General features: G+C 44.9%; 1 protein-coding gene across 1 annotated transcript in view; it reads left to right on the top strand.

The window, feature by feature from the left end:
• Positions 1-4,160: 4,160 nt before the first annotated feature.
• LOC130092549 (peroxisomal succinyl-coenzyme A thioesterase-like) overlaps positions 4,161-26,065 on the top strand; it is a 29,936-nt gene continuing 8,031 nt past the window's right edge. The window contains exons 1-9 of the mRNA XM_056260445.1: positions 4,161-4,418; positions 5,131-5,333; positions 8,472-8,571; positions 8,693-8,883; positions 9,056-9,219; positions 11,218-11,337; positions 11,632-11,714; positions 14,358-14,451; positions 14,555-14,635. Coding sequence (XP_056116420.1) covers positions 4,315-4,418; positions 5,131-5,333; positions 8,472-8,571; positions 8,693-8,883; positions 9,056-9,219; positions 11,218-11,337; positions 11,632-11,714; positions 14,358-14,451; positions 14,555-14,635 — 1,140 coding nt within the window. The 5' untranslated portion in view covers positions 4,161-4,314. The remainder of the gene's footprint in view (positions 4,419-5,130; positions 5,334-8,471; positions 8,572-8,692; positions 8,884-9,055; positions 9,220-11,217; positions 11,338-11,631; positions 11,715-14,357; positions 14,452-14,554; positions 14,636-26,065) is intronic.

The following is a 26,065-nucleotide window of genomic DNA, read 5'->3' as shown; positions in this document are numbered from 1 at the left end:
AGGTTGCTGGGCAGGTAACCAAGACAAAAAGTCGCATGCTGGTGACATCAGACGTCAAAAGAAAAGTCCCGATTTATAAAAGGGCTTAGTCCTTGCGATTGGCTTACCCTTAACTGCCCAGTACCAATCCCAGCCCAACAAGTTTAATACCAATAGGGGAGGCTTAAACCAGACAGCTGCATCCTGCTACATACTCAAACATATAACTTTATTAAACATTAGACAATAATATACTGGTTGGCAATCAGAGCAAGCAAATGTTCCCTGTAGGTAACAGTGAACGAAGTTCTAGAACTAAAAAAAAAGTCACAGTGAATAAAGTCTCATAGTAGATGAGTTACAGTGTATAAAGTATCATATTACATAGGCTAAAGTGAATAACAATTCACAAATAACAAATTTGAGGGAGTCTGGCTCCTGCGCTCCTTCCGCCCTTGACCTCAGCGTGGACCATTGGCCATTCGGCCTCGCCAGACTCACTCGGCACGTTGGCTCCACCTGGGTCCGACATCGTGTTGCCTCCGCTGCGGACCGTCCACCGCTCGCTGGTCCTACACCCCTTCGGCTACAGCTTTCTCCGCCCTACCTCAGGCTCCACCTCCGCCGTTGGTCGCTCCAACTCGGCCTCAGACCTCCAGACCCCCACCTCGCTCTCGGGAGGTCGTCCGCCTGCAGCTCTGCCGCCTAGATCTTCGCCATCTCTCCACCACCTCGGCTCATCGGTTGTGCGGTTGGCTCCATCCTCACCGTCATTGTCTCCAGTCAACCCTCTGGTGGCCCTCACCAGCATTCCTCCATGGCTCCTCCCTCCATCAACGTCGCTGTGTCGCACTCGCCTGGATGAAGAACCATCATCCCCTAATCAAGGTCATCCCTTGGCTCACTCCACCATCAGCACTAACCTGGACTTTGTTGTTCGTCCTCCTCCCGGTCGTCCGTCCAGCTCCAGAGCCTCCTCTTTCCTGTCTGTGACATCCCCTCATCCTCTTCACATCCTCTTCTCCACGGCGCAAGGTCGTGCCTACCCGGAGGAGGCGTTCTGTAACAATCACGTCAGTGTGGACTTGTTATGTTTCGTCATCGTCTGCCTTCGTCACTGATTTGTTGTCACAGACACTAATTGTGTTTAGATGTGCACTTATCAATCACCCTCATTATAACCTGTATATATGTTCAGTTCTGTTTCAGGTCAGTTTCCGGTGTCGTCAGTTTTGGATGTTTTGTGTTTGGTCTGTTTTGTGGAATACCCTGTTGGATTGATTAAATGTTAACTGATTGCCTTCATCTTCTCCGTGCTTGTTACTACAACCATAGATATCCATAATAAAGGCTAGATGTCTCGTCCGCGCTGCTGGCCAATGGAGGTCGACGTCCGCACCTGGCGGCCATCTTGTCACAGGCAGCTCGCTCACTCATAACATTGTGTTTTAATGGTGCATGTACTTTTTAAATAACCATAACTTGCTCGATTTTCTACCGATTTTCAAATGGTTTGGTTTGTTACAAATGTCAGAGATGTAGTTATGACACTGCACACTTATGAATAATAAGTGTATCAATAAATAATCATCCAGAATTATAGCCACGTTAATAACGTATGTAAGAAACCAAACCGTTTGTAAATCCGTCAAGATTTTAACGAGATAAGAGTATTTGTGTTCGTGCTGATCACTCATCTTACATCAGGCACCACAGAGCCCGCCAGAAAGCTTGCCTGTGACAAGATGGCCGCCGGTGATGACGATAGAGACTCCGCTGTAGGACATCTAGCCTTTATTATGGATACCTATGACTACAACCACCACCGTGACAATAATAGCCTATATAAATTTGCAATCGTTTTATTATATAACACTGGGGTATACATACACAAGGGGTGATTGGCAAACACACACCTGCGAACAATCAACGAACTAATTAACAAGAAAAACTACAAAGGACTACAAAACATGCCGCAAAACACGAAATAACATAAGTCCACACAAGACGGGTCTCATGACAATATACTAAATCCAGACTAAAAACCAAATGAAAACTGAAACAGAATGTCTACGTTCTAATTAGGATGCATTTCAAAATATTTCATTTCAGAGATGTGCAAATAAAAGAAGTTTAATCATGTCATGTCTACACTGTCCTGTCTAAGGCCTCTTGACCTGTAGAAGACCTTTTAGTAACTAAGTAACTAAATTACATTTTACAAGAACCAGATTAATTAATATGTATATAAATCAATACATTTTAATATTGCTTTATTGTTCTAGTGACTATCTTTAATCAAATTGTCATGTTAGTCATATGTCTGCTGGGGGGTTAGACACTTCCTTTATCTTAAAAATCCATTGTCCACAAATTTGCATGTGAATTTTTTGTTGTTTATTATAGGTTTGATTACTGAGAAAATAAACTGTTAGAAAAGGTAATGCAAACTTAATGAAACAACTTTGGCTGACAAACAAACGGAAGGCAATGTCTAAAGAAGACCATGTACTCCCAGCAAGCCACACCCAGGCCTTTAAGGTCTATTGTACTTCTACTTCTGTCCTGCAGAGGGTGCACATCTCAAGAAAACAAAGAATAACAAAAATTATCCTTCAAATAAGGCAAATAAATGGCTCCTACAGTTATGTACAGCTGGTGCTGATATATGACACCAAGTTTCAAATTTTGTTTTACAGCTACCAGTTACCCCACATTTACAGGATGGTTCATTGGATCTCTTCCCATTATAATTTGAAGTAGTAACATAGCACTTTTGTATAAGCGGCCCAAGCTCGAACCTGACTTCTGTCAGCCTCCACTTTTCTCCCTAGCATTTTCTGTCATTTCTGTATACTATCCTGTGTTAGTGTGTTTCATCCCAGTTAAGATATATGCCAGTCCCACACTGAGTATCTCCCCTACAGACTATCACAGCCAATCCCCCTTTGAAAGGTGGCAGCTGATATTACTGAACATCCTGTGACACCATCAGGAAATAAATATGTCCTCGTTCTCCAAAACTATTTCACTAAGTATGTAAAATTGTTCCCTATGAAAGATTAGAGAGCTGTAACGGAACAGTATGTCACAGAGCATGGTGTTCCTGAACGTCATCATACACATCGAGGCTGCCAGTTTTAGGCAGATCTAATCAAGGACTCCTTATCCTGAGGGAAATGGTTTAATCAAAAGATTCAATCGCAAAATTCACTTTTACATTGTGTTTGAAACTGTGTGAAAATTGTGATGTGGGTTGTGGGGGTGTGTACACAACAACCCTATAATGGTAAAAATCCAGCCCCTCCTTTTTTTATATTCCCCATGGGCCATGACTCATAAACTGTCTCAAAACGAGTAATTTGCAATTTATATACACGGTGACGTAACACTCCTGTTAGATCAGCAAAAAGACCAAATAGAACCTCATACAATGTGACAGACTTGGTTTGGTTGAATGATCCTGCTCATTCCCTTATGTAAACTGGCCCCACGCTGGAAATAACCCTACATTGTAACACAAACTGTTCAGCCTACTGATGGTCCAAAAAGGGCAGAGTCTAACTAAAAATGTACTGTATGTTGTGAAGTCAATATCTTAATACCAATATATTATGTTTTGTTTTGCGTAATCTCATTAATCCTGCTGAGCAAATTAAAAGTCACCATATAATGGAAGTTATGGCCTACTTGACATCTGTATTGTGACATATTTCCGAGTGAAACCACTTTTCTAATGTGAAAAACTATCGAGCGGGACTTGACTCGGGAGGACTTCGCTGCGTTTGCGGAGTGGGTGCTGGTGAACTGCAAATCTTTGTTTGAGGAGCTGTACAGTATACTGTACAGTATTTTCACAATTTAATATTTTCAAATGCATTCAGTCTAATCAGAACATAGAAAAAGATGGCGCAGTTGTCCATCTGTTTCCGTTGATTAGTCTGCTATTTAGTCTCCTCTGTTTCGTTGATTATTTTCTCATGTCATGCTAGCAAGTCACTCTAGTCCAGTGGTTTTCAATCCTGTTGGTTCCCTTTGGACCCACTTGGTGACCTGAGCCAGGAGATGAGTGGTGAGTAAGAAGATCAGTGCAGCATGATTAATGCCAGTTTCTCATTCCAGTAATTGGCATGGAGCGACAGGATAAAAGCCACTGAGCAACTGGGGAAGGTGAGAGAGAACTTGGTGAACTCGTGTCTGTGTGCATCTCTGTGGAGAACAAAGCCAAAGGAACTGTTAAATTGAAGGGTCAGTGTTTTGTTTTGTTGAGAGAACTGTTGGAAAAAAAAGTACACCTCTGTCTTCTCCTTGCCCTGAAGAACTAGCACAACAATTATGAGGAGTTTCACTGCAGCATTTTTTAATTCTAAACTTCTGTATACGGCACGTGTGACAGCATTGAAAGAAATAAACTGTGTGAGCAACCTGATATCCTTAAGGTAAGTCATTTGATTTGTATAAATTCACTGTTGAACACATTTCATCTTAGAGTCAAACCCACTAAATACTATCATACAACTTTAACTCATATCACTTTAAGGGTTTTTACCTACGGTAAAGGCCATGGCTACCATTTAACATCTAATTTTTGCACATATAATTGTATATGCCAGTTTCTAAATGGACACTAACACAATGATCAGATTCAGAGTCTGATATCTAAAACACCTATGATCAGAGTATATGGCACCATTTACATTCAATTGATCCGAATGGCCACATTGTTTTGTGATCAGATTACTCCTAAAACACATTTGGAGGTGGCATGTGACCAAATTGCCGTTAATAGATTGAACCATAATCTTGCAGAAGATAAATTACATAAAGTAGAGATGTGGGAAGCATGTTCTTATCATTTTTTTGCATAATTATCTCTTGATCTTCAGCAAACGAGTAATACTGCTTAACCCAGTTGGAAACTAAATAAGATTGGATTTATTAGATATCGTAAACCTGACACCTAAACCTGAGATAAAGAATTCAAATTCTTTTGGAATAGTATTCTCCGGATATCATGCATATTCCTTATAAACACAAACTAAACCAGAAGTAACTTTCAGATTGGTGGTATTTTCAGAAGTTTCTTTGGTGGAAGTGAAAAAAGGTAAGTTTATAGTGACTGTTTCAATCTCTCCTGTAATCTCTGTATAGGACTGTGAGCACTCAGAAGAGGACATGTCCACTATTCTCTGTCCATCCCAGTCGAGGGCTGGTGGATGAGAAGTTTCGGATTGTTGTAACAAATTTACCGCCAAGTCAAAAGGTCACACTACACTCTCTACTTCAAACAGAGGATAAGGACTTCTGGGAGGCGTTTGGACACTACATCAGTGATGAACACGGAACAGTTACAGGTGCGTGGTAGTCTAAATGCACGACTTGCAAAAGTTACAATGGTACCCACAGTTTCACTGAAATACTATGGTTACAACAGTTATTGTTACTGTTAGAATGAAAAGGTGCAGATGACACACAGCTCAAATCTCTATTACTTTGAGTTACTGAAACCTCTCATGAGACGTGTACAGAGCAGAGCATCTCTCACACTGGCTGTTTCTCAAATAACAAACTTGCGATCTCGTGGAGACCAGTCCTGCCAGGCAACCTTGAAATAACAAATTCGGAAGGATGCTGGGACACAAAATGCATCCTTGTGAGAATTGAGATGTGATGCTATCTTGTTGCTCAACTGACCTTCCCAGCATATTGTCACGATCCACACTCAAGTACCACAGAAGATCCAATAATGCAGCAAGTTTTTAATAGGGAAATCCGTTACTCACAAAACCAGGGCCGGCCCGTGGCATAGGCAGTATAGGCAAATGCTAAGGGCGCAAGCGCCTTAAACCCTAGGGGGAGCGCCAGAGCCGCGTAAGGAACTTTCCGCTTTTATTGTACTTTATTAACACTGCAACGAGTGGAGCAATTACATAAGCCTGCCAGTGGCGCAAAAAGTAGGTATACCGGTATGTGTAGCGGAGTAGGCGCCCTCATAAGATTTCATCATAGAATTTTGACAGGGGACCCCCCTCCAATAATATCGCGAGCGGGCGCGGGCGCCGTGAGCGCTGAGCGAACAGGCACGAGTAGTGAGTTGTCGTCGAAAAAGATAGATAAAGCAAAAAAGCGGCCGGGGGCTAAAATAGAAATAGCCCATTCGTTTTGTTTTGCTTAATCGGCGGCGCTGGGTTAGTGCTGGTGTATTGCATTGGTAAAAAAAAAAGCTTTTTTTCTGACACCGCATGAAACGCGTAGATCAGCGGCCCATTGGTTGTTTTCTTGATTGACACTGGGCTGGCCCAATCACATCTTTAATGTGAAGTACAGAAAAATACTCTTTCTATTAGTATAGAAATTAGTACAAAACTTATGAAAGTTTCCTTTATTTTTCAGTGCATTGTTTTACAATGAGTATTATCATGGGATTAATATTATAACTATTATTATGTAATGTAGACAGACACTAACTAAAAGAGGTTTGAATTTTTCTTTGTTTAATTTGAACACTGAATATGGGTTGGAGCTTTTAATTTTGAACTCTCAAAGTGCACCAGATTGATGAATTTAACATTAAAATGCACAAAATTTTCTTACGGGGGATCAGGCCGCCCAAGCCTGCGGGTGCTCCATGGTGTTTTTCTGTTGTGGGAGAGCGTGCGCTCTGGCTTAACCTGTCGGGTTTCCCTGAAAGTGAGGGCTCTCTTTGGCCCCATCGTCGTATTGATTCAGCAACGATGCGACGACAAGGAGGAGGATGAGGCCTTCAAGTTATGCCTACCCAGGAAGGCGGCCCCACGCCAGATGCCCCTCTACGTGTTTGCCTAGCCCTCCTGCTGCCCCAGAGCCCCTGTCCAAAAGACGGAGGGTTTCTCATTGATGGGTTGGCCACCCTCCTCTAAAGGATGCCCAGCCCATGTGTTCAGTGGACGTTGTGTGTTCTCCCCCCACGTTCAGGGGGTCCGTTGTGAGAAAAAGTGCACAAGCAGTGTCACCACACGCTCAAATTTTGTTCCCCCCCTCCCACTAAAAAAAGGCTTCTGCCCCTGTGTTCCCCAACACAAAACACACACGTAACCCAACAAACACATCAAAACAAACGAATCAAATGAATTTGTCTCTAAGAGAGAACCTTTCTGCAGAGAGTGATTTTTTCTCAAGAGAGCATCTCTATAAACCCCTGCATGCCATCCCTAGTTTGTCCACTAGAGAGTGCCATTTGGGAGGCGTTTATACTCGACGCGCTCGCCGTTGTACTATTCTGTGAAACGACAGGAGGTGACTCAAGTAATTGCCATCAGGAATCAACTGTGAGAAGAAGAAAGGTCCACACGTGACAATGTTTATTTTAGTACATCACCACCAATAACACTACAAAAAGAATTGTGTAAAATCCAGTAAACCCTGAGATTATTACTTGTGACATTAGAACAAAATATGTGGATATAAAAACTTGCATGGCTATATAACTAAATTAACGATCTCTTTAAAATGTTCTAATTTCACTAAACCCTAAAAGCCCCAGGCCTTAACTCACAACCAGCCATGTGCTCATTCAGGAGAGAGATGACTCTCTCAACCACAACAGAATCAAGGACAACATCAGGAGTTTGGCATGTCTTCATTCAATGCAGAAGAAGTCCATCGCAACTCCCACCATCAACTCTTCTGACTGCCTCCCTTCTCCTGTTTGCTCTGCGTGTCCTCTCCGGCCCAGGGCCGGCAGGCCACAATCTGCACTCCAGCCATGGGAACACAGTCAAACCAACCACGCAAGTTCATCGCCATTTCTTCTGTCAACGCCGAAGAAATCGATTGAGACTCAATTTCCAATTTGGACAATCAAAAAATCCTTCTTCAGGAATTTTACACGAAATGTTTCGCTACAAAGGCCATGCAAGTATACATTTAATGAAGTCCTCTGAAAATGATAAGCTGATGGTTCTTTTCATAGTTAAATGGATCTTTTCCATAGTTCCATTTCCTGCTTCCGGTTTCATTATGTCACTCACCATTTTACCTATGCAAGTACCTATTACCTATGTATGTGTGTTTAGTTTAGTTATGTTTGTGATTTAGTAAATAAAACTTGTGCACAACTACTTATTTGGTTCTGATTCTCTGCTTGCAACAAGGTTTATTTTACGATCTTGATCTTGTTACATGCTCTAAGAGCTGTACATGCTAAGAAATTATTATTTTTCTGTGGCCATGGAAGATACCCTTTTTCTTAGAATAAATGAATAACCAAAAGAGTTTGTTGGACGAACTGATTAATTGATTGTAATATTAATTTAGCTACACCAAGTAAATCCAATTAACTGACCCAAATATTCATAATTAATCAAAACAAGTTATGATCGATTAATAATATTTCTCCTTTGAGCTAACTCGTTACACACATTTCTACAGATTTAGAATTCACAGTATATTTCTTGAGCGAACAATGATCAAGACATTAATGATGTGGATCTGCCCTATTATATATACCTTAGGGACCAAAGATGAAAGTTTGGGAGGCACTTATGAAGGAGCAGAGCCAATGGGGTTGCTGTGGAGCATGAGACCCGTACCAGGAGGTCAACAAGGACTCAGGTAGATTAGACTAGAACAATATGATTGTGTGTGCTTTTTATTACCAAGTTTAAATTCAAGTTTCTTTTTTATTTGAGGGGTTTGATACTCTCTTTTGTTACCTACATACTCTTTACTCCAGAATACGCAAGAGGGATGTTCTTACACCGATGGTAGTTCACATTTCAGTATACAGTGGGCATCTATCTCAAGGCTTCAGCCAGAAACCACCCCTGGCAACGAGTGTCATAGAGCGCTGGCATATAGCACCAGGTGTGAAAAGGATAAACATCAGTGAGAAAGAAGTACAAGGAACACTATTCCTACCTCCAGGTACACACACACTCACACTCACACACACACACACACACACACGCACACACACACACACACACACACACACACACACACACATTAAATAACAGATTTCTAATCAGGGGTCAAATCTATTAGATCTTTCATGATCATTGCTTGTGTGTAAAAATTACTTGCTGTGTGTTTTTAGGCCCTGGGCCGTACCCAGGAGTGCTGGACCTGTGGGGAGCAGGCGGTGGTTTGGTCGAATACCGCTCTGCCCTGCTTGCATCTCATGGCTTTGCATCCATGGCACTTGATTACTTCGCTCCAAAAGAGATGAGATTGCAAGATGTTGATATTTCTTACTTTGAGGTAATTTAGAACTTTTGACAGTCTCCTAATGAGGATCAACCTTGGCATTACATTGATGTGATCTGGCATTATTAGTTGCCTGTGTTTCCAGAGGAGACGCTCAAAATAAATTATTGCCCATCAAAGCAAATGTGATAATATTAGGTACTCACTGATTTGCCACAACATTGTACAAAAAGGTTAAGTCAATAACATTGATTATATCATTACAATGGCACCTGTCAAGGGGTTGTATTAATTAGGCAGCAAGTGAAAGGTCAGCCCTGCTGAAGAAAAGTTTTTTTTTTGGACACTTCTTTAGATGGTCAGGCTAGGAGACCAGCCAACCAGCTTTATTCAACAGGGACTTCTTGAATTTCATGTGTTGGAAGCAGGAAAAAGGGGCAAGTGAGAAGATCTGAGTGATTTTTACAAGGGCCATGTAGAAAGATTGGACATTACGCTAAACTGTGCCAATCAACACAATCAAACATGCGCGAGGTACTGTACACAGAATATTCAGCTCGTCAATATTCTGGCTCACAGACTTGTGTGCTGGATTTAGTGGTTGACACTGGGTCTTTCGTATCTATTCTGCCCTACAGCACTTATCCATGCCATTTCAGAAACGTTGTGCTGTCGTGACCCACAGCCAGACATGTGACGTATTCTAAACCCCAAATCCGGTGGTTGGGTGTTTGTCAGCGAGCACTTTCCTTACATGACCGCTCAGATACTGCTATGTTCTACATTATGGACAAAGGGACACCACTCATGAGGATTGAAAACAATCAAGTCCTGCCTCTTAATGCTTTATCTGTGCGTGGACCATGGTTGACCTTCTTCACCCAAGGAACTGGAAGTTGAGTTGCTGCCATATGCTATAAACAACGTCTGGAACTGTCTGTTAAGTACATTTTTGTCCTCCGAGGCTCACGGCCGATTGCACCTGCTGCTCTTTGTTCTGTGCTGTTCTCCATAGCGCATAAAGGACATCAGGCGAGGTGAGAATCAAACAATGCCTTTGTGATCTCTACTGGTGGCCAGAGATGGATGCTCAGGTTAATGTTGCAGTTCGTTCCTGCCACATGTGTCAGCTCAATGACAAAACTGTCAAGTCACACCCTGCTCTTCTCCAGCCAGTGCTGCTGGCTGGAGATATATTTGGGCCATTTGACAGTGCTGCATCCGACTGCAGGTTTGCAATAACTTTAACTGATTATTACATCAAATGGCTTGAGATCTCTTTTACTCACACTGTCATAATGGATTCTGTGGTTTAACTTCTGTCATCAGTCTTTAGTCGCCATAGAAAACCATTGAGCATTTTTACTGATAACGGTGGTCAGTTTATATCTGCTGCTTTTGTTGCTTTTCTGGAAGGAAGGAATATTCGTCATCATCATTCCTCTCTTTACTTCCCGGCAGCTAATGGTGCTGTAGAGATATTCAATCGTGTGCTCAAACACAAATAGCCATCCAGCTACATGGAAACCTGCGGTAACTGACCTCTTGTTGTAGGTGTCACACATGCTGCAACTGGTACTTCACCCTTTCAGCATGGGGGTGGGTACATATGTTCTTAGTGATGGAAAGACACAGAATGCTTCCTATCTCACTGCATTTCCAGGCACACCAACAACTGCTCACTAGTCACTACACACACACTAATACCACTAGACCCAAACCTTATGTTCAGAAGACTAGGTGGTTAAATTACTATGTTACTAAAATCTGATGTTCTTAAAAAAGCGTGAATTATATTATGGTCCCAATCCCTTCTCTCCTATCCAATTGTTTCCTGTCTCTCACTGAACTATCCTATCAAAGGCAGAAAGTTAAAATATATTCATATATAAACATTTTCTCTAAGTGGTGGAACAAACCTCCAACCTTCACCCAAAAAGCAGAATCCATTGGGTTTGAGTATATGCAAACCTAAATTGGGTTGTGTGATGAACAGTTGATTAATCTTTACAGATGTGTGCGTTTAAATTTGTGTTTACATGTTTCCTGTAGAAAGCATACCAGATCCTGAAGAATCATCCATTGGTACAGCCGGATCAACTGGCTGTGCTTGGGCTGTCTTTTGGAAGTATAATCACACTCAGTATTGTGGCCTACTCCAATGTCATCAAGGTTTGCTTGCCCTACACCAGTGGTCTCCAACCTTGTTCCTGGAGAACAACTGTCCTGCAGACATCAGTTCCAACCCTGCTGCGACACATCTGTCTGTGATTTTCAAGTAACCCTGAACACCTTGATTGGCTGGTTTAGGTGTGTTTCATTGGAGATAAATCTGAACACTGTAGGACAGTAGCTCTGCAGGAGAATGGTTGGAGACCCACACACATGAATCTACATTTTGAATGCAGATATATTTTTCTTGTATTACATTGGTATGTTGATCAGTCTCTATTTATTGTCTTTTAGCCCCAGTGCTGTGTGTCTATTAACGGAAGTCACCTGATTCCTTTTGACAAAAACCTCTTTGAACTCATTGAGGAGATGAAAAAGTGAGACACAGAAAACAGAAAATATGTTATGGTGTTATAAAGTGTTTTTTGCAATTTTTGTTATTCAGTGTGGTCCCAAAATTTGAGCACTTAATTCACACTTAAAAGTGTAAGAACTTGACAAGTACTGCATCTCTGTCATTGGCTTTCATAGAACTACAGTTACATTCATAACTACCATTTTATTTTATGCCTCCTGACTGTCAGTGAGGCATTTGGATGACCACATACCAGCATAGGAAAGAGTGAAAGATACACGTCCATCAGGAAAGAAAACTATACTTGGGAGAACTGGAAGAACAAAAACTGTATATGACGCATAAGAAATTCTGTAGAAACTAAAGTGGATGGGGATGACCAGGTAGCCTCTGCACATATATCATTAAGTGGGACCCACACTTAATGATATATGTAACTATCCACTGCCTTATAGGTACGTACATTTACTTTATTTCCCAAATGAGAGACTTCCCACTGTGAATGTGGTACACCAACCGTGTGACATTGTTGATCTGTAGAGTTTCTGTATATTTATAAACAAATATACATCATATTTTATATCCACTGTATGTGCCTTCCAAGCTCTCAACCCTATATAAATATTTGTATATTTGTTAGTAGTACCAGAGACTATTTATATAGAGACATGCCACTTCATCAATCCTTAAAGGTGCTCTAAGCGATGTCACGCGTTTTTTAGGCCAAAACATTTTTTGTCACATACAGCAAACATCTCCTCACTATCCGCTGGCTGCCTGTCCCCTGAACACACTGTAAAAAAACGCGATCTCTGTAGACAGCCCAGGCTCAACAAACAGCAACAAAAACAAACTGCGGCGACCCGCTCCACGAAACATAACAAACTGTTCCAGCCAATGACCGATAAGAAGGGTTTGGGGGTGTGGTTTGGGGGGTTAGTGTGCGGATGAGGAGGAGGGAGGGTCTAGCTAGCCTCCGTTTTGTTTGACAATAGTTTGAACGTCAACAAGAAGTGACGTCACCCAGGATCGCTTAGAGAACCTTTAATACAACTATATAGGGAAAACCCGTAACACCAAATATGGCGGTTGTGTGCACATGTCCCGCCCCTCCCGCTGGAAAGCCAATCGTCTGCTTTTAACAGTCAAGCCGGAAAACATTTAAGCCTATCGTCTGGTTCCACTGACGCATGCGCACAGTTGAGGTTTGCGACAGCGCAAAATACGTTACTGTTTGAAAAGGCGGCAGATTTGATATGCAGTGTATGTGTGAGTTGTGTAATATCAGATGTGGTGAGCAGGATGGCCAAAGGACGTGAGAGAACGTTGCGAGGCCGGTGGTGCGATTGCTAATGAGCAGCACCTGTGAAGCACACCGGTCTCGCATCTCTCACGGAGGAGCGGAAGCATAAAGGGGGAGCGATGGAGTGGATGATCGAGAGAGGAACAGGCCTGCTTTTGTTTGTGTTTTGTTTTATTTTATTTTGGTAGCCAGCAGTCGTCCGTGAGGGGCTGCTGGCAGGTAGTTATATTTTATTTTGGGTAGCCAGCAGTTCCGTGAGGGACTGCTGGCAGGTATTGTGTTTATTTCATTTAAATAAAGTTTTATTTTGATTGTCCGCCGGTTCCCGCCTCCTTCCCTGAACCTTGCTACATCAGACATCAGAAGTCTCCCGCAGATTGATAGCGGCTCCCTGATGCCCGCAAATTAGTTCAAATCTCCCGGAATCTAGAGCGAGCGAGCAAGAGCTCGCACATACTGTGCTTCAAACTGTGTAACGCACGCACGACAGAGGGAGAGAACCCTTGTGCATGCGTAGTAAAAGTATAACCTGTGGGGAAAAAGGCGTTTTAAACCTTATTTTGGGGCAAAGTCATCAAACTTTTTCAGCGATTTTTATCATATTTTACTGCTGTTTCAATACATGCCGTTTTTATGTCCCGGTGACCAGTGAAACTGCAGTTCTGACTCTCTGCCCATTCATTTAGAAAGGAGCCTTGTCTTGTTAGTCCGAAATAGCTGCCCGGAGGCGTTGCCAAGATGGCGGCCGAGTGGCATGACTTGCCTAAAAGGACTTTGGTAGTACCCACACAAGCTAGACCAAGTAAATTGAAGAAAAAGTTTTAGATGACCAGTTTTATTGGGCTACAAGTGATGCCAGAAAAGTCTAGCTTACACCTGAGACAGCACGGACAGACATGCATTTCTGTGTGAAGGTGCCACACTTTTCAACCCAACTGATAAAAAGCAATTATGTTCTGTCAGAAAGAGGACAAGGGGTTCCCCTCACGAATGAATGGAGTAAGACAAACCAAGGCCTGGCTGGCAACCGTGGGGCCACTCGAACTCCGGTGTAAAACTCATGCAGAGTTTAGCTTCAACCCTAATTAAACGCATCTTAAACAGCAGGGTTGGAACTAAACTTTGTAGGACTGTTTTTGTAATTACATTTTTGTAAAACACTTTTTCTTTAAAATAAATGCCAATTTCATTTTTTAGGTTTGACTTAAGTGTTCAGATTTATTATGGGGCCACAGTATGACAATTCAATGTGAACTGAAATAATTGTAATCATTTGCTCAATTTTTAAACAACAGTAATATCGAGTAAATTTGTTCAATGTAGATATTTTAATAATGACAAGCACTAAAAATTGTATTCCAGGAATGTAGATAAACTACGTGTGAATGAGGAAAACCAGGTAGTTCACAGAGATGTTATCTTAACCACTCCCCCAGACGCACCAGTCAAAGTAGATGTGAGTATATGTTGATATTATGGATACGTTGATATATAGTCTGTTTTACTTATTTTTATTTTCTTGTGATGTTAATTGTCTGTTTTTATTTAAATGCACACAGGTTGGGAGAATAAAGTGTCCACTTCTGTTGGTGACTGCTGTTGATGATCAGGCTTTTCCTGCAGTTGAATCTGCTGAAGATGTGAGTTACATTTCTTATGTATTATTATATTATCTGCTGTTAAGATAATAACTGTATGAAACTGTTGTAGTAACTTTTTGAAACTGTTGTCAAATTGCCTGAATTTGGATAACATGCAAAAAAGTTTTTTGAAGGTTAAACAACAGAAATGTTGTCGCCATTGACAGAAATGTCCTGCAAACCATGTTTCCACTGTTATATTTCCACAGTAGGGGGTGTTATTACTTATCTTCTAAAAGAGAACAGAATCTCTGGATCAAAACACAGAAGCAGAAAGGGTAACATTTTAGAATACTGTTTCTTACTTACTGCTTAACTAATAGGGAATTGACCGTTTGCAGGCCCCTCCCACAAAACGGCCATTGTCCAATCACACATCATAGGAACCGTTACTATGGCCCTCATTTATCATTCTTGCGTTGAAACGGGCGTATATGTTGGCGTAAGATTATGCTTACACTCCTCTCACCGCCTGATTTATGAAGCTGTGCGTACCTTTGAAATCCAGGTGTACACAATACCTGCCCTTGATAAATCCCACGGCTGAAAACAATCGTCATTAGAATAACACGCCCCTATATATTCAAGTCTCTGCTTCCCCCACGCCCTCATTTTACGCCATGTACACACGGAAGACGGCACAGAAGAGAAACTTCTCCGACGTGGAGCCGAAATGACCTATCACAATGCATTATTTTACAGCACGTCTTTTGAAACAATTAGCATTCAATTTCGAATCACGTCACATGTATTGGGGTGTACAATAGTGATGATGATGATGTGATGTGGAGTACCATTCATTCACATTAATAATTGCATGACAATTTGTAATATTCTTCTTATTATTATGATTTTTATTATTAATGACGCCTATTGTTATTTAGAAGAAGAACGTCGTTATTATTATTTGTATTATTATTATTATTTAAAAGAAGAAGAATGTATTTTTTATTATTTTGTCAGTCTGAATTATTTTTTGGTCATTGAAAGCCTTTCATTACCGAACCCAGTCCGTGCGCGCCTGCCGGCCTAACCATGAAACGTCAGGGTAAAGCGCACAGGCTCGCAACTGAAGGAATACATATGGCTACAAATCAAATGCTTTGGTAAAGTCACACAAATTAAACATTGAAGTCCATGTTGCACAAAAATAAACACTGAAGTTTATAATTACTATGTTGTTGTTGTTGGTATATCATATATTTTAGTTTGTCATTGCGTTTATAGTGTTAGGAATTGTTTTTCTGCGCATTTCCGCACTAACTCAAAACGTGCGTACACCACCTCCTGAGCTGGCGTAGCATTTGAGCGTGCCATACGCCAACATCCATATTGATAAATCTCAAAGTCACCGTGGTTTTGGGTGTACGCCAGGTGTACGCTGGAAATGGTGTTTGTAAATCGGACACTAGGTACGTTACCCCGAGAGATTGTCTGGAGGAGTTGTGTTCTTTCCGTTTCCGAAAACACAACATGAGCGGTGCCTACAATGGACAAAACAGTGTGGACGGCCCCACTCCCAGTTAAAGGCACACTATGCAAGAATTGTACCTTAAAGGGGTCATATAATGCCATTGTTGTACAAGCTAGTATGATTCTTTAGGGTCTAAATTAAAAGTTTGTAATATACTTTAATTACAAATTCTCATTAGTATTGTAAGAAAACACTTATTTTACTTGGTCAAAAACAGCTCTGTTTTCAGCACGCCGTTTCAGTGCATATGACTTTAAATGATAATGAGCTTTGCTCACCCCGCCTCTCTGTTCTGTGCGTACACCGTTTGTAACACAATAACACAATAACCATAACGCGTTGTTCAGTATAAACGCGTTGTTCAGTATAAACGTGGGATTATGAATTATATTGAGAACATCGTGCATAGAAAACATGCCGTAATGTACCCTGAGTGTAAACCTTAGACGCATTCATCGTGAAGCGTGCAAGCGATTTGCAAAGATTCATATAAATATTAATATAAAGGTTAATAAAACGTTACACTCACTTCAGTTCTTCTGAAGGTTCAGCAGGAACACGAATAGTTGGTACCGATCCTTTTTTCATGAGCAGCTTCTTAGCAAAAACCTAAGTTCTTTACCCTGAGTGTAAACCTTAGACGCATTCATTGTGAAGCGTAAAGCTAGCGATTTGCAAAGATTAATATAAAAATGAATATAAAGTTTAATAAAACGTTACACTCACTTCAGTTCTTCTAAAGGTTCAGCAGGAACACGAATAGCTGGTACCGATCCTTTTTTCATGAGCAGCTTCTTAGCAAAACCAGCTTTATACTGACCCTCGTTTATAAAGCAGTCTGGTGAGAAATGATTCGCGCAAACATGAAAGCATTGACGTTGCTCGTGGGGAATATTCCCTTCGAAAACAAAACTCAGCCACTGCGTCTTCAGCGGTTCGGATTTAGGAACATTAAAATGACTGCTGTGTTCCTTATTGCACCCAAGAACAGAACACCACAATCGCTTAGACGCCATTTAGCTCATAGACAGTGCTCCAGCATATCAAAAATGACCGCGCCAGTCCGCGCGGACTATGATTGACGGGTCTGTGTTGAAACGCTGCTGTCAATCAACAATCGTGGGAGGGGCGTCCGACCGTGTGACGTCCTTATTGCACCCAAGAACAGAACACCACAATCGCTTAGACCCCATTCTGCTCATAGACAGTGCTCCAGCATATCAACAATGACCGCGCCGGTCCGCGCGGACTATGATTGACAGCTGGCTCACGAGCGAGGGCGGGTCTGTGTTGAAACGTGGCTGTCAATCAACAATCGTGGGAGGGGCTTCCGAGCGTGTGACGTCACAAGGTCGAACGGCTTGATTTGAGACAGGGGAAAACATATAAGGAGATTAAAACAAAACCACTGGATGGATTTGTATCATTTTATGATGGTTGTGTACAGACACTGCCAACACACATTTCAGTACAATCAACTTGTAAAAGTGCATGTACCATTATATGACCCCTTTAATATAACAGCTTCAAAGTAATTTCACTGGTAAACAAACTCATAGTAGGGCGAATCATTCTGGTAGTAAAGCTTGGGGGGGACGCCGCTGGAAAAACCAGCAATGCATGTTTGAGAGGAGTGCCCCCGACAAATCTCGCGAGAATCACGACATGCTTTACGGCAACAACGTCACACACATCAACAACAACATAAGCACGAAGACACTTGCGCGCATTTCAGACGTGATACTCGACGATGGAAAAAGCAAAGAAAACGCAGTCGGAAGAGACTAGGAAATGGAAAAGAGAATCTGACCGCGTGAGGAACCGGACAAGAGTCCCACTCGGTCGGGCTTTTCCATAGATGGGGCTTTTCACTTGTTTGCGCAAGCTAAAAAGCACCACTGGATGCTGACCTGGCGATCTTGTTGATGGACTAGTAGGTAAATCTTTCTTAGTTTGTGTGCATTTTATTTTGTGATTTCACCGGAATGAATCGAGTCTCCGCAACGGCGATAGATTGAAGAGCACGTCCGAGTGAAGACTGCCCGCGCGCCGCCACAAGAGACACTATGTATCCATGACACTGATAGCAGCGGACACGAGCGCTCAGGTTGAGTTCAAAAACACATCTCTTATTTAAAGGCACACTATGCAAAATTTGTACCTTAATTTAACAGCTTCGAAGGGGTATCAGGCCGTGAGTGCAGAGACGCTCTGCGTGAGTGGTATTTACGACAGTAACGCCACAGCGACTCTAGGGGTCGCTGTTTTACAAAAACGAAATTCCTGCATAGTGTGCCTTTAAATGTGTCGAACATGGTTAACTCGCATGCAGCGTGCGTGAGACTGAGACACTGAGATTAGTCAAAGAAACATGGAGAAAGCAGATCAAGAGGATCCACAACGGAATTACGTTTGTGTTAACATGATATTCTCGGGGGGAAATGAGCAGCAGTTAACTAGAGCAGTGCAGCAATCAGTAGAGGAGTGCACGCTCGCAACGGGGAAAGCATGAAGCTTACTTGACAACATCAGTTCATATATCAATATCGTAACGAATAGAAATAACCTTAAATAATGTATGGTTATCTCCATCTTTCCGTCTCTTATGTATAGTTACTTTTTAAACACGAAAATCGCATTCAGCATGACATGCAAGCTGTTGCCATGGTAATGAACAACCTGCTTGTTAAAGCGAATGTATCTGAGGCAAAATTACTAAATATGCAGCGCGAGTTATATATTTCTAACTCCAAACATACCAGCTTATAAAATCTTCTTCAAGGCTGTGCTGGTTGCATTTGAGGTACAGGTCATGGGGTTTCTCAGATTTCGCTTGAGACCAGTATAAGCATTCGCCTTGATAGTAGTCGTGTCTCCTTCATTGCGTATTTTTATATTTTGAATATATCCCTCCACTGCATACTGTAACCCCTTTTGCCTCGATCTGGAGGATATCGCTGAGGTATTGCTCCAAAAAAGGTCACATACCTCTTCCCGTCATGGCAATCTGTCTCGCTGGTCGTGTGTTTGACCATTTGTTTGACGGGCGTAGTAACAATAACTAGGGGGCGTAGCTTTTGCGAACGGTCAATTATTGAAGAACCGATAGGTAATTCTTCATTAACTAGCCTACTTCTTCACTACTGTTAACTACTAAGTAAGATGTGTTAACTAATCAATATGTAATAGAATTTTATGATTGTGTTAAAGGGGTCATATAATGCCATTTTTGTACAAGCTAATATGATTCTTTAGGGTCTAAATTAAAAGTTTGTAATATACTTTAATTAAAAATTTTCATTAGTATTATAAGAAAACACTTATTTTACTTGGTCAAAAACAGCTCTGTTTTCAGCACGCCGTTTCAGTGCATATGACTTTAAATGATAATGAGCTTTGCTCACCCCGCCCCTCTGTTCTGTGCGTACACCGTTTGTAACACAATAACACAATAACCATAATGCGTTGTTCATTATAAACGTGGGATTATGAATTATATTGAGAACATCGTGCATAGAAAACATGCCGTAATGTACCCTGAGTGTAAACCTTAGACGCATTCATCGTGAAGCGTAAAGCTAGCGATTTGCAAAGATTCATATAAATATTAATATAAAGGTTAATAAAACGTTACACTCACTTCAGTTCTTCTGAAGGTTCAGCAGGAACACGAATAGTTGGTACCGATCCTTTATTCAGGAGTAGCTTCTTAGCAAAACCAGCTTTATACTGACCCTCCTTTATAAAGCAGTCTATGGCGTTATTTTCCTGTCAAATGTCGAGAGCGCATTATTGTAGCGCGAAAGTACATTAATATAATGCGAATCTCTCTGCTCGCACGCTCTCAGATACACGCTGCTCTTGTAAAAATTTTCTCTGGGCTCGCTCAGAGAATATGCCTGCACTTAAAACGTGTTCAGTGCAATCGCGAATCTCTCCTCAAAGTAAGCGTATGTGCTTAGACTGTGTCCCGACCGTGTGTTCGCGCATGCCTAAGTACTCTTCTCTTCGACTTTTTTCTCTTTCCTCTTGGCATAAACGCTGTCAAAACAGCAACAACCAATCAGAAATTGCTATTCCATATGTTATGTGTTTTTTTTCTTCTTCTTTTTTTCTGCTGTTCTGTAAAGCACTTTGGCCAGCCAGTGGCCGTTGTAAAAATTAGCTATATAAATTAAATGAACTTTAACTTGTGAATGTCATTGTTTTTGGTCATGTTAATCCTTGTCCTTGTGTTCCCATTGTCTCTTGTCTAGCTTTGTTCTCTGTACTATTGTTGGTGATTCTGTTTAGTCCAAATTTATGTTCATGTTAATTTCATATTGTCACTTCAACCTAAATCGGTTTATTGGAATAAACTATACTTGGGTTCAATTCAACTCGCCTTCAGTGGACTACATTACACATATTATAGACATGATTAATGGGTCTTTTTTTTTTAATTATCTTTAGATCTTTTTGTCTTAATTTAGGTTCTAGGTTCTATTATAGGCTATACCTTGTTATATGAAAAAACATTAAGAAAGGTTTTAATAAGTTAATGAAACGTTTTTCATTATCTTTGAAAAACATTAAGAGAACGTTAAAGGGAGAATAGAACGTTCTAATAACGTTATAACCAGGAAATAACAATGTCAATACAACGTTTATATAGCCTAACGAGAGAATTTAACGTTCTAATGACGTTTGAATAACGTTCTTATAACCAAGAAATAACGTTAATACAACGTCTAAAACCTGGACGTTTTGAACGTTCCTATAACATTCAGAAATAACGTTTTTATAACTTAATGGGAACGTTATGAAAACGTTCTTATAAACTAAAATTGTTAGCTGGGGAAGAGGAGAGATTCGCGATTGCACTGAACACGTTTTAAGTACAGGCATATTCTCTGAGCGAGCCCAGAGAAAATTCTTACAAGAGCAGCGTATATCTGAGAGCGCGCGGCCAGTTCCCGCGCGCAAGCAGAGATTCGTGCTCGTGGAAAAATACTCATATGGGATCGCCGCAGGGATCACACATACGGAACCCAGCCTAGCACAAGTTACACAAGCATACGAGCACTAGGCCTGGCGTCGTACGCTCCGCAACGTCCAACGGCCGAAGGGGTGTGGAGGAACTCACAGGGTTCACCTGGGTGGGGAACTCGACTGGAGCAAAAGAGCGCACGTATCCGCTCCGTAGAGGGGAGTGGCGCAGCAAGCCGACACTAGAGCGGGAACTTCGGTGTTACCGGCTGGTTGAAGCGAGCACACAGGAAGAAACCGGCTCAACACGTAGGCTATAGAACCTAGCGAACGTGTTAGGTGTCGCCCAACCCGCAGCTCTACAGATATCTGTCAGCGAGGCGCCGTGTGCTAGCGCCCAAGAAGAAGCGACACTCCTAGTGGAGTGGGCTCTCAACCCGGGCGGGCAAGGCACGCCTTGGGCTTCGTAAGCCAAGGCGATGGCATCCACTATCCAGTGGGCCATCCTCTGCTTGGAGACAGCCTTTCCCTTCTGCTGGCCTCCGTAACAGACGAAGAGCTGGTCTGAGGTCCTGAGGCTTTGCGTTCTGTCCACGTACAAACGCAGAGCGCGGACGGGACAGAGAAAAGCCAGGGCTGGGTCTGCCTCCTCCAAAGGCAGCGCTTGCAGGTTCACCACCTGGTCCCGGAAGGGAGTGGTAGGAACCTTGGGCACGTATCCGGGCCGGGGTCTCAGGATCACGTGAGAGTTATCTGGGCCGAATTCCAGGCACGATTCGTCGACCGAAAATGCATGTAGGTCCCCTACCCTCTTGATAGAGGCCAATGCAACCAGGAGAACTGTCTTACAGGACAAGATTTTTAACTCAGCTGATTGCAGAGGCTCAAAGGGTGGTCCCTGAAGTGCCGAAAGGACCAGAGACAAATCCCAAGAGGGTATAGAGAGTGGGCGAGGAGGATTCAGCCTCCTCGCTCCCCTCAGGAACCTAACGATCAGGTCGTGCTTCCCCAAGGACTTACCATCCACAGCATCGTGATGTGCGGCAATAGCGGCAACATACACTTTAAGGGTGGAGGGAGACAGCCTTCGCTCCAACCCAACTTGCAGGAAGGAAAGCACGACTCTGATCGAGCATGATCGGGGGTTCTCCTCGTGAGAAGAACACCATTCAACGAATAGGTTCCACTTCAATGCATAGAGGTGCCTCGTAGAGGGGGCTCTAGCGGAAGTGATGGTGTCAACTACCGCTGGGGGTAGGTCACCTAGAACCTCCGCGTCCCGTCCAGGGACCAGACATGGAGCTTCCAGAGGTCTGGACGCGGGTGCCACAGGGTGCCCCGTCTCTGAGAGAGCAGGTCCTCTCTCAGAGGGATGGGCCAGGGAGGGGCTGTCGCGAGGAGCACTAGTTCCGGAAACCAGGTCCGGTTGGGCCAATACGGCGCAACTAACAAGACCTGCTCCTCGTCCTCCCTGACTTTGCACAAGGTCTGTGCCAGAAGGCTCACTGGGGGAAACGCATACTTGCGAAGACCCCGGGGCCAGCTGTGTGCCAGAGCATCCGTGCCGAGGGTCCCCTCGGTCAGGGAATAGAACAACTGGCAGTGAGACGTGTCCGGGGCGGCAAACAGATCTATCTGTGCGGTCCCGAAGCGCCTGAAAATCAGCTGGACCACCTGGGGATGGAGTCGCCATTCTCCCGGTAGCACCTGCTGCCGTGAGAGCTCGTCGGCTGCACGGTTGAGCAGGCCCGGAATGTAAACGGCACGAAGCGACCTCAGATGCTTCTGACTCCAAAGGAGGAGATGGCGGGCGAGTTGTGACATGCGGCGGGAGCGTAGACCACCCTGACGGTTGATGTACGCAACGGTCGCAGTGTTGTCCGTACGGACCAGTACATGCTTGCCTAGTAACGACGTTTTGAAGCGGCCCAGCGCAAGATGTACTGCTAACAACTCGAGGCAGTTGATGTGCCAATGCAGTTGAGGCCCCGTCCACAGACCTGAAGCTGCATGCCCGTTGTACGTGGCCCCCCAGCCGGTGATAGAGGCATCCGTGGAGACCACAGAGTGCCTGGACACTTGTTCTAGGGGAACACCTGCCCGCAGGAACGAAGGGTCCGACCACAAGCTGAGAGTTTGGCGACAGTGCGGGGTTACTGGAACCCGGCACGAGCCGCTCTGCCACGCCCATCTCGGGACTCGATCGTGAAGCCAGTGTTGGAGCGGTCTCATATGAAGCAATCCGAGCGGCGTTACCGCGGCTGCAGATGCCATATGCCCCAGGAGCCTCTGAAACAGTTTCAGTGGTGCCGCTGTTCTGCGTCTGAGCGTACTCACGCAGTTCAACACTGACTGGACGCGGGCCTCGGTGAGACGCGCTGTCATGTTGATCGAGTCCAACTCCATACCGAGAAAAGAGATCCTCTGCCCGGGGGTGAGTTTGCTCTTCTCCCAGTTGACCCGAAGCCCTAGGTGGCTGTGGTGACTGAGCACCAAATCCCTGTGTTCGCACAACTGCTCTCTCGACTGGGGGAGAATAAGCCAGTCGTCGAGATAGTTGAGAATGCGGACACCACGCTCGTACATGGGAGCAATGGCCGCCTCCGCAACTTTCGTGAAGACGCGGGGCGACAGGGCCAGCCCGAAGGGTAAGACTTTGTACTGATATGCCCGTTCCTCGAACGCAAAGCGAAGAAATGGTCTGTGTCGAGGGAGAATCGAGACATGAAAGTACGCGTCCTTCAGGTCGATCGCTGCAAACCAATCTTGGGGACGGATGCATTTGAAAATGCGTTTCTGCGTAAGCATCTTGAATGGTAGCCTGTGAAGGGACCGATTCAGGACGCGCAGGTCCAAGATTGGACGTAACCCACCTCCTTTCTTGGGTACAATGAAGTACGGGCTGTAGAAGCCGGTCTTCATATCGGCTGGAGGGACCGGCTCGATTGCGTCCTTCGCCAGTAGGACTGCAATCTCCGCTCTGAGAACAGGGGCACTGTCCGCCAGAACACGGGTGAACAGGATGCCCCTAAAAACAGGGGGGCGCCGGGCGAACTGAATCGCATAGCCGAGTCTGACAGTACGGATGAGCCAGCGAGACGGACTGGGAAGCGTTAGCCAAGCTCCCAGAGACCGAGCAAGCGGGACCAACGGCACCACAGACGTACCCGGAGTGGGGCAGCGTGACGGAATGCAGGGACCCGACTCGGGCGGCATAGCGGCCCGGAGTGGGGTCTGAACGTGTGGTGCGAGACGTACCTGCTTCCGCCGGAGGGCAGAGTGAGTGTGCGGAGGCGACAGTGCGTCCAGGACACAGCCACTGCTGCCGGCTGGCGATGGAAGAGAGGCTCGGGAGTGACAAGGCATAGCGTCGTCGACTGCCAAGCGCGCCCTCTTGGGGCCCAGAGGTTTCAGAAATTGCTCTTTCTTTGAAAAGGTGGGTACCACTGACCCGTGGGTCAGTGGCGGAACAAAAAGAAAAGGAAACAAAGGATTCTCCACCCGGCCCTCCACTGGGGGAAGGAGTGGCACGTCCGCCATCTCCTGAAGAGCAACTTGATCCACCTCTGGGCCGCCCGTCTCAGGGACGTTTGCACCGGCGCTTGCCTCCTGGCTTGGCAGCGGCCTGGACGGGCGGGATCGATTTCCTGCGGCTTGCTCCACGCCGAGGCCTGGATGATGGCTGCTGCTGGGGCTCAGCGGGAGCGGAGGACGCCGCAGGAGGCCGACCTCGGCGACGAGTAGATGGAGGAGCTGCGGCCGGCGGGCGGGTGGGAGCAGCAGCGGTCCGCCGGGGCAGGATGTGTCGGATGGCCTCCGTCTGCTTCTGTGCGGCCGAGAACTGCTGGGCAAAGCTCTCGACCGCGTCGCCGAACAACCCAACCTGGGAGAGAGGGGCATCCAGGAACCGGTACTTATCGGTGTCCCTCATGTCCGCCAGGTTGAGCCAAAGGTGGCGCTCCTGGACCACCAAGGTGGACATCGCCTGACCGACTGAACGTGCGGTTTCCTTCGTCGCCCGGAGGGCGAGGTCGGTTGCCACACGGAGCTCCCGCAGGAGCTCTGGGTCAGAACCACCCTCGTTCATGTCCATGAGCGCCTGGGCCTGGTGGACCTGCAAGAGCGCCATGGCATGAAGAGCGGAAGCAGCCTGTCCACAGGCCTTGTAAGCCCTCGCCGTTAGACCGGACGAGAACTTACAGGCCTTGGACGGGAGGCGTGGGTCACCCCGCCAGGAGGAGGCGGATGCAGGACACAACTGCATCGCGACAGCCCGCTCCACTGGGGGGATCCCCACATACCCCTTAGCTGCCCCGCCGTCGAGGGTGGCGAGGGGAGAGGAGCCACTAGGACGGCTTCGGGCACTATACGGTGCCTTCCACGTCCTAGAAAGCTCCTCATGCACCTCCGGAAAGAAAGGTACCGGGGCGGTGCACTGAGAACCAGCACGGCCCGCCCCGAGAAACCAATCGTCCAGCCGAGAAGGTTCGGGACGTGGTGGAGGATTCCACGCAAGCCCGACCTTTTCGGCGGCCCGGGAGAGCATAGCGGCCCATTCTGGATCCGGCTCGGAGAACGCTACACACCCCGAAGGGGGCAACGCAGGGGGGCAACGCAGCCGAGTCGTCCTCTCCAGATGACCGCTCCCCCTCCGATGCTGCGATCGACATCTGATCATCAGCTGGTGCCCCAAAGGAAACGACTGGTCGTTCCGGAGAAGGACCGAGCCGTTCGCTAAGGGGCGCCGATGGCAACAGCACATGAGAGGCGTGAGGGGCCCGTGGAGATTGCCTCGGCGGGGAAGCCCTCACGGTAATCCTCAGATCACCCTGGTCATGCGTCGAAGTAGGCCTATTCTGCGGGGCAGAATAAGCACTAGATCGGGGCACAGGCGAGGGGACTGCACCTCCCTTGAGGTAAGCAAGTCTCGATCTAAGTGCTGTGATAGTCATATTCCCGCAATGGGAACATGAGCTATCCACAAAAGC

This window comes from Rhinichthys klamathensis, unplaced genomic scaffold, assembly GCF_029890125.1.
Source record: "Rhinichthys klamathensis goyatoka isolate OS25496 unplaced genomic scaffold, OSU_Roscu_1.1 h1tg000176l_1, whole genome shotgun sequence".
Classification (NCBI taxonomy): Eukaryota; Metazoa; Chordata; class Actinopteri; order Cypriniformes; family Leuciscidae; genus Rhinichthys; species Rhinichthys klamathensis.
This window is presented reverse-complemented; position numbering and strand designations above follow the sequence as displayed.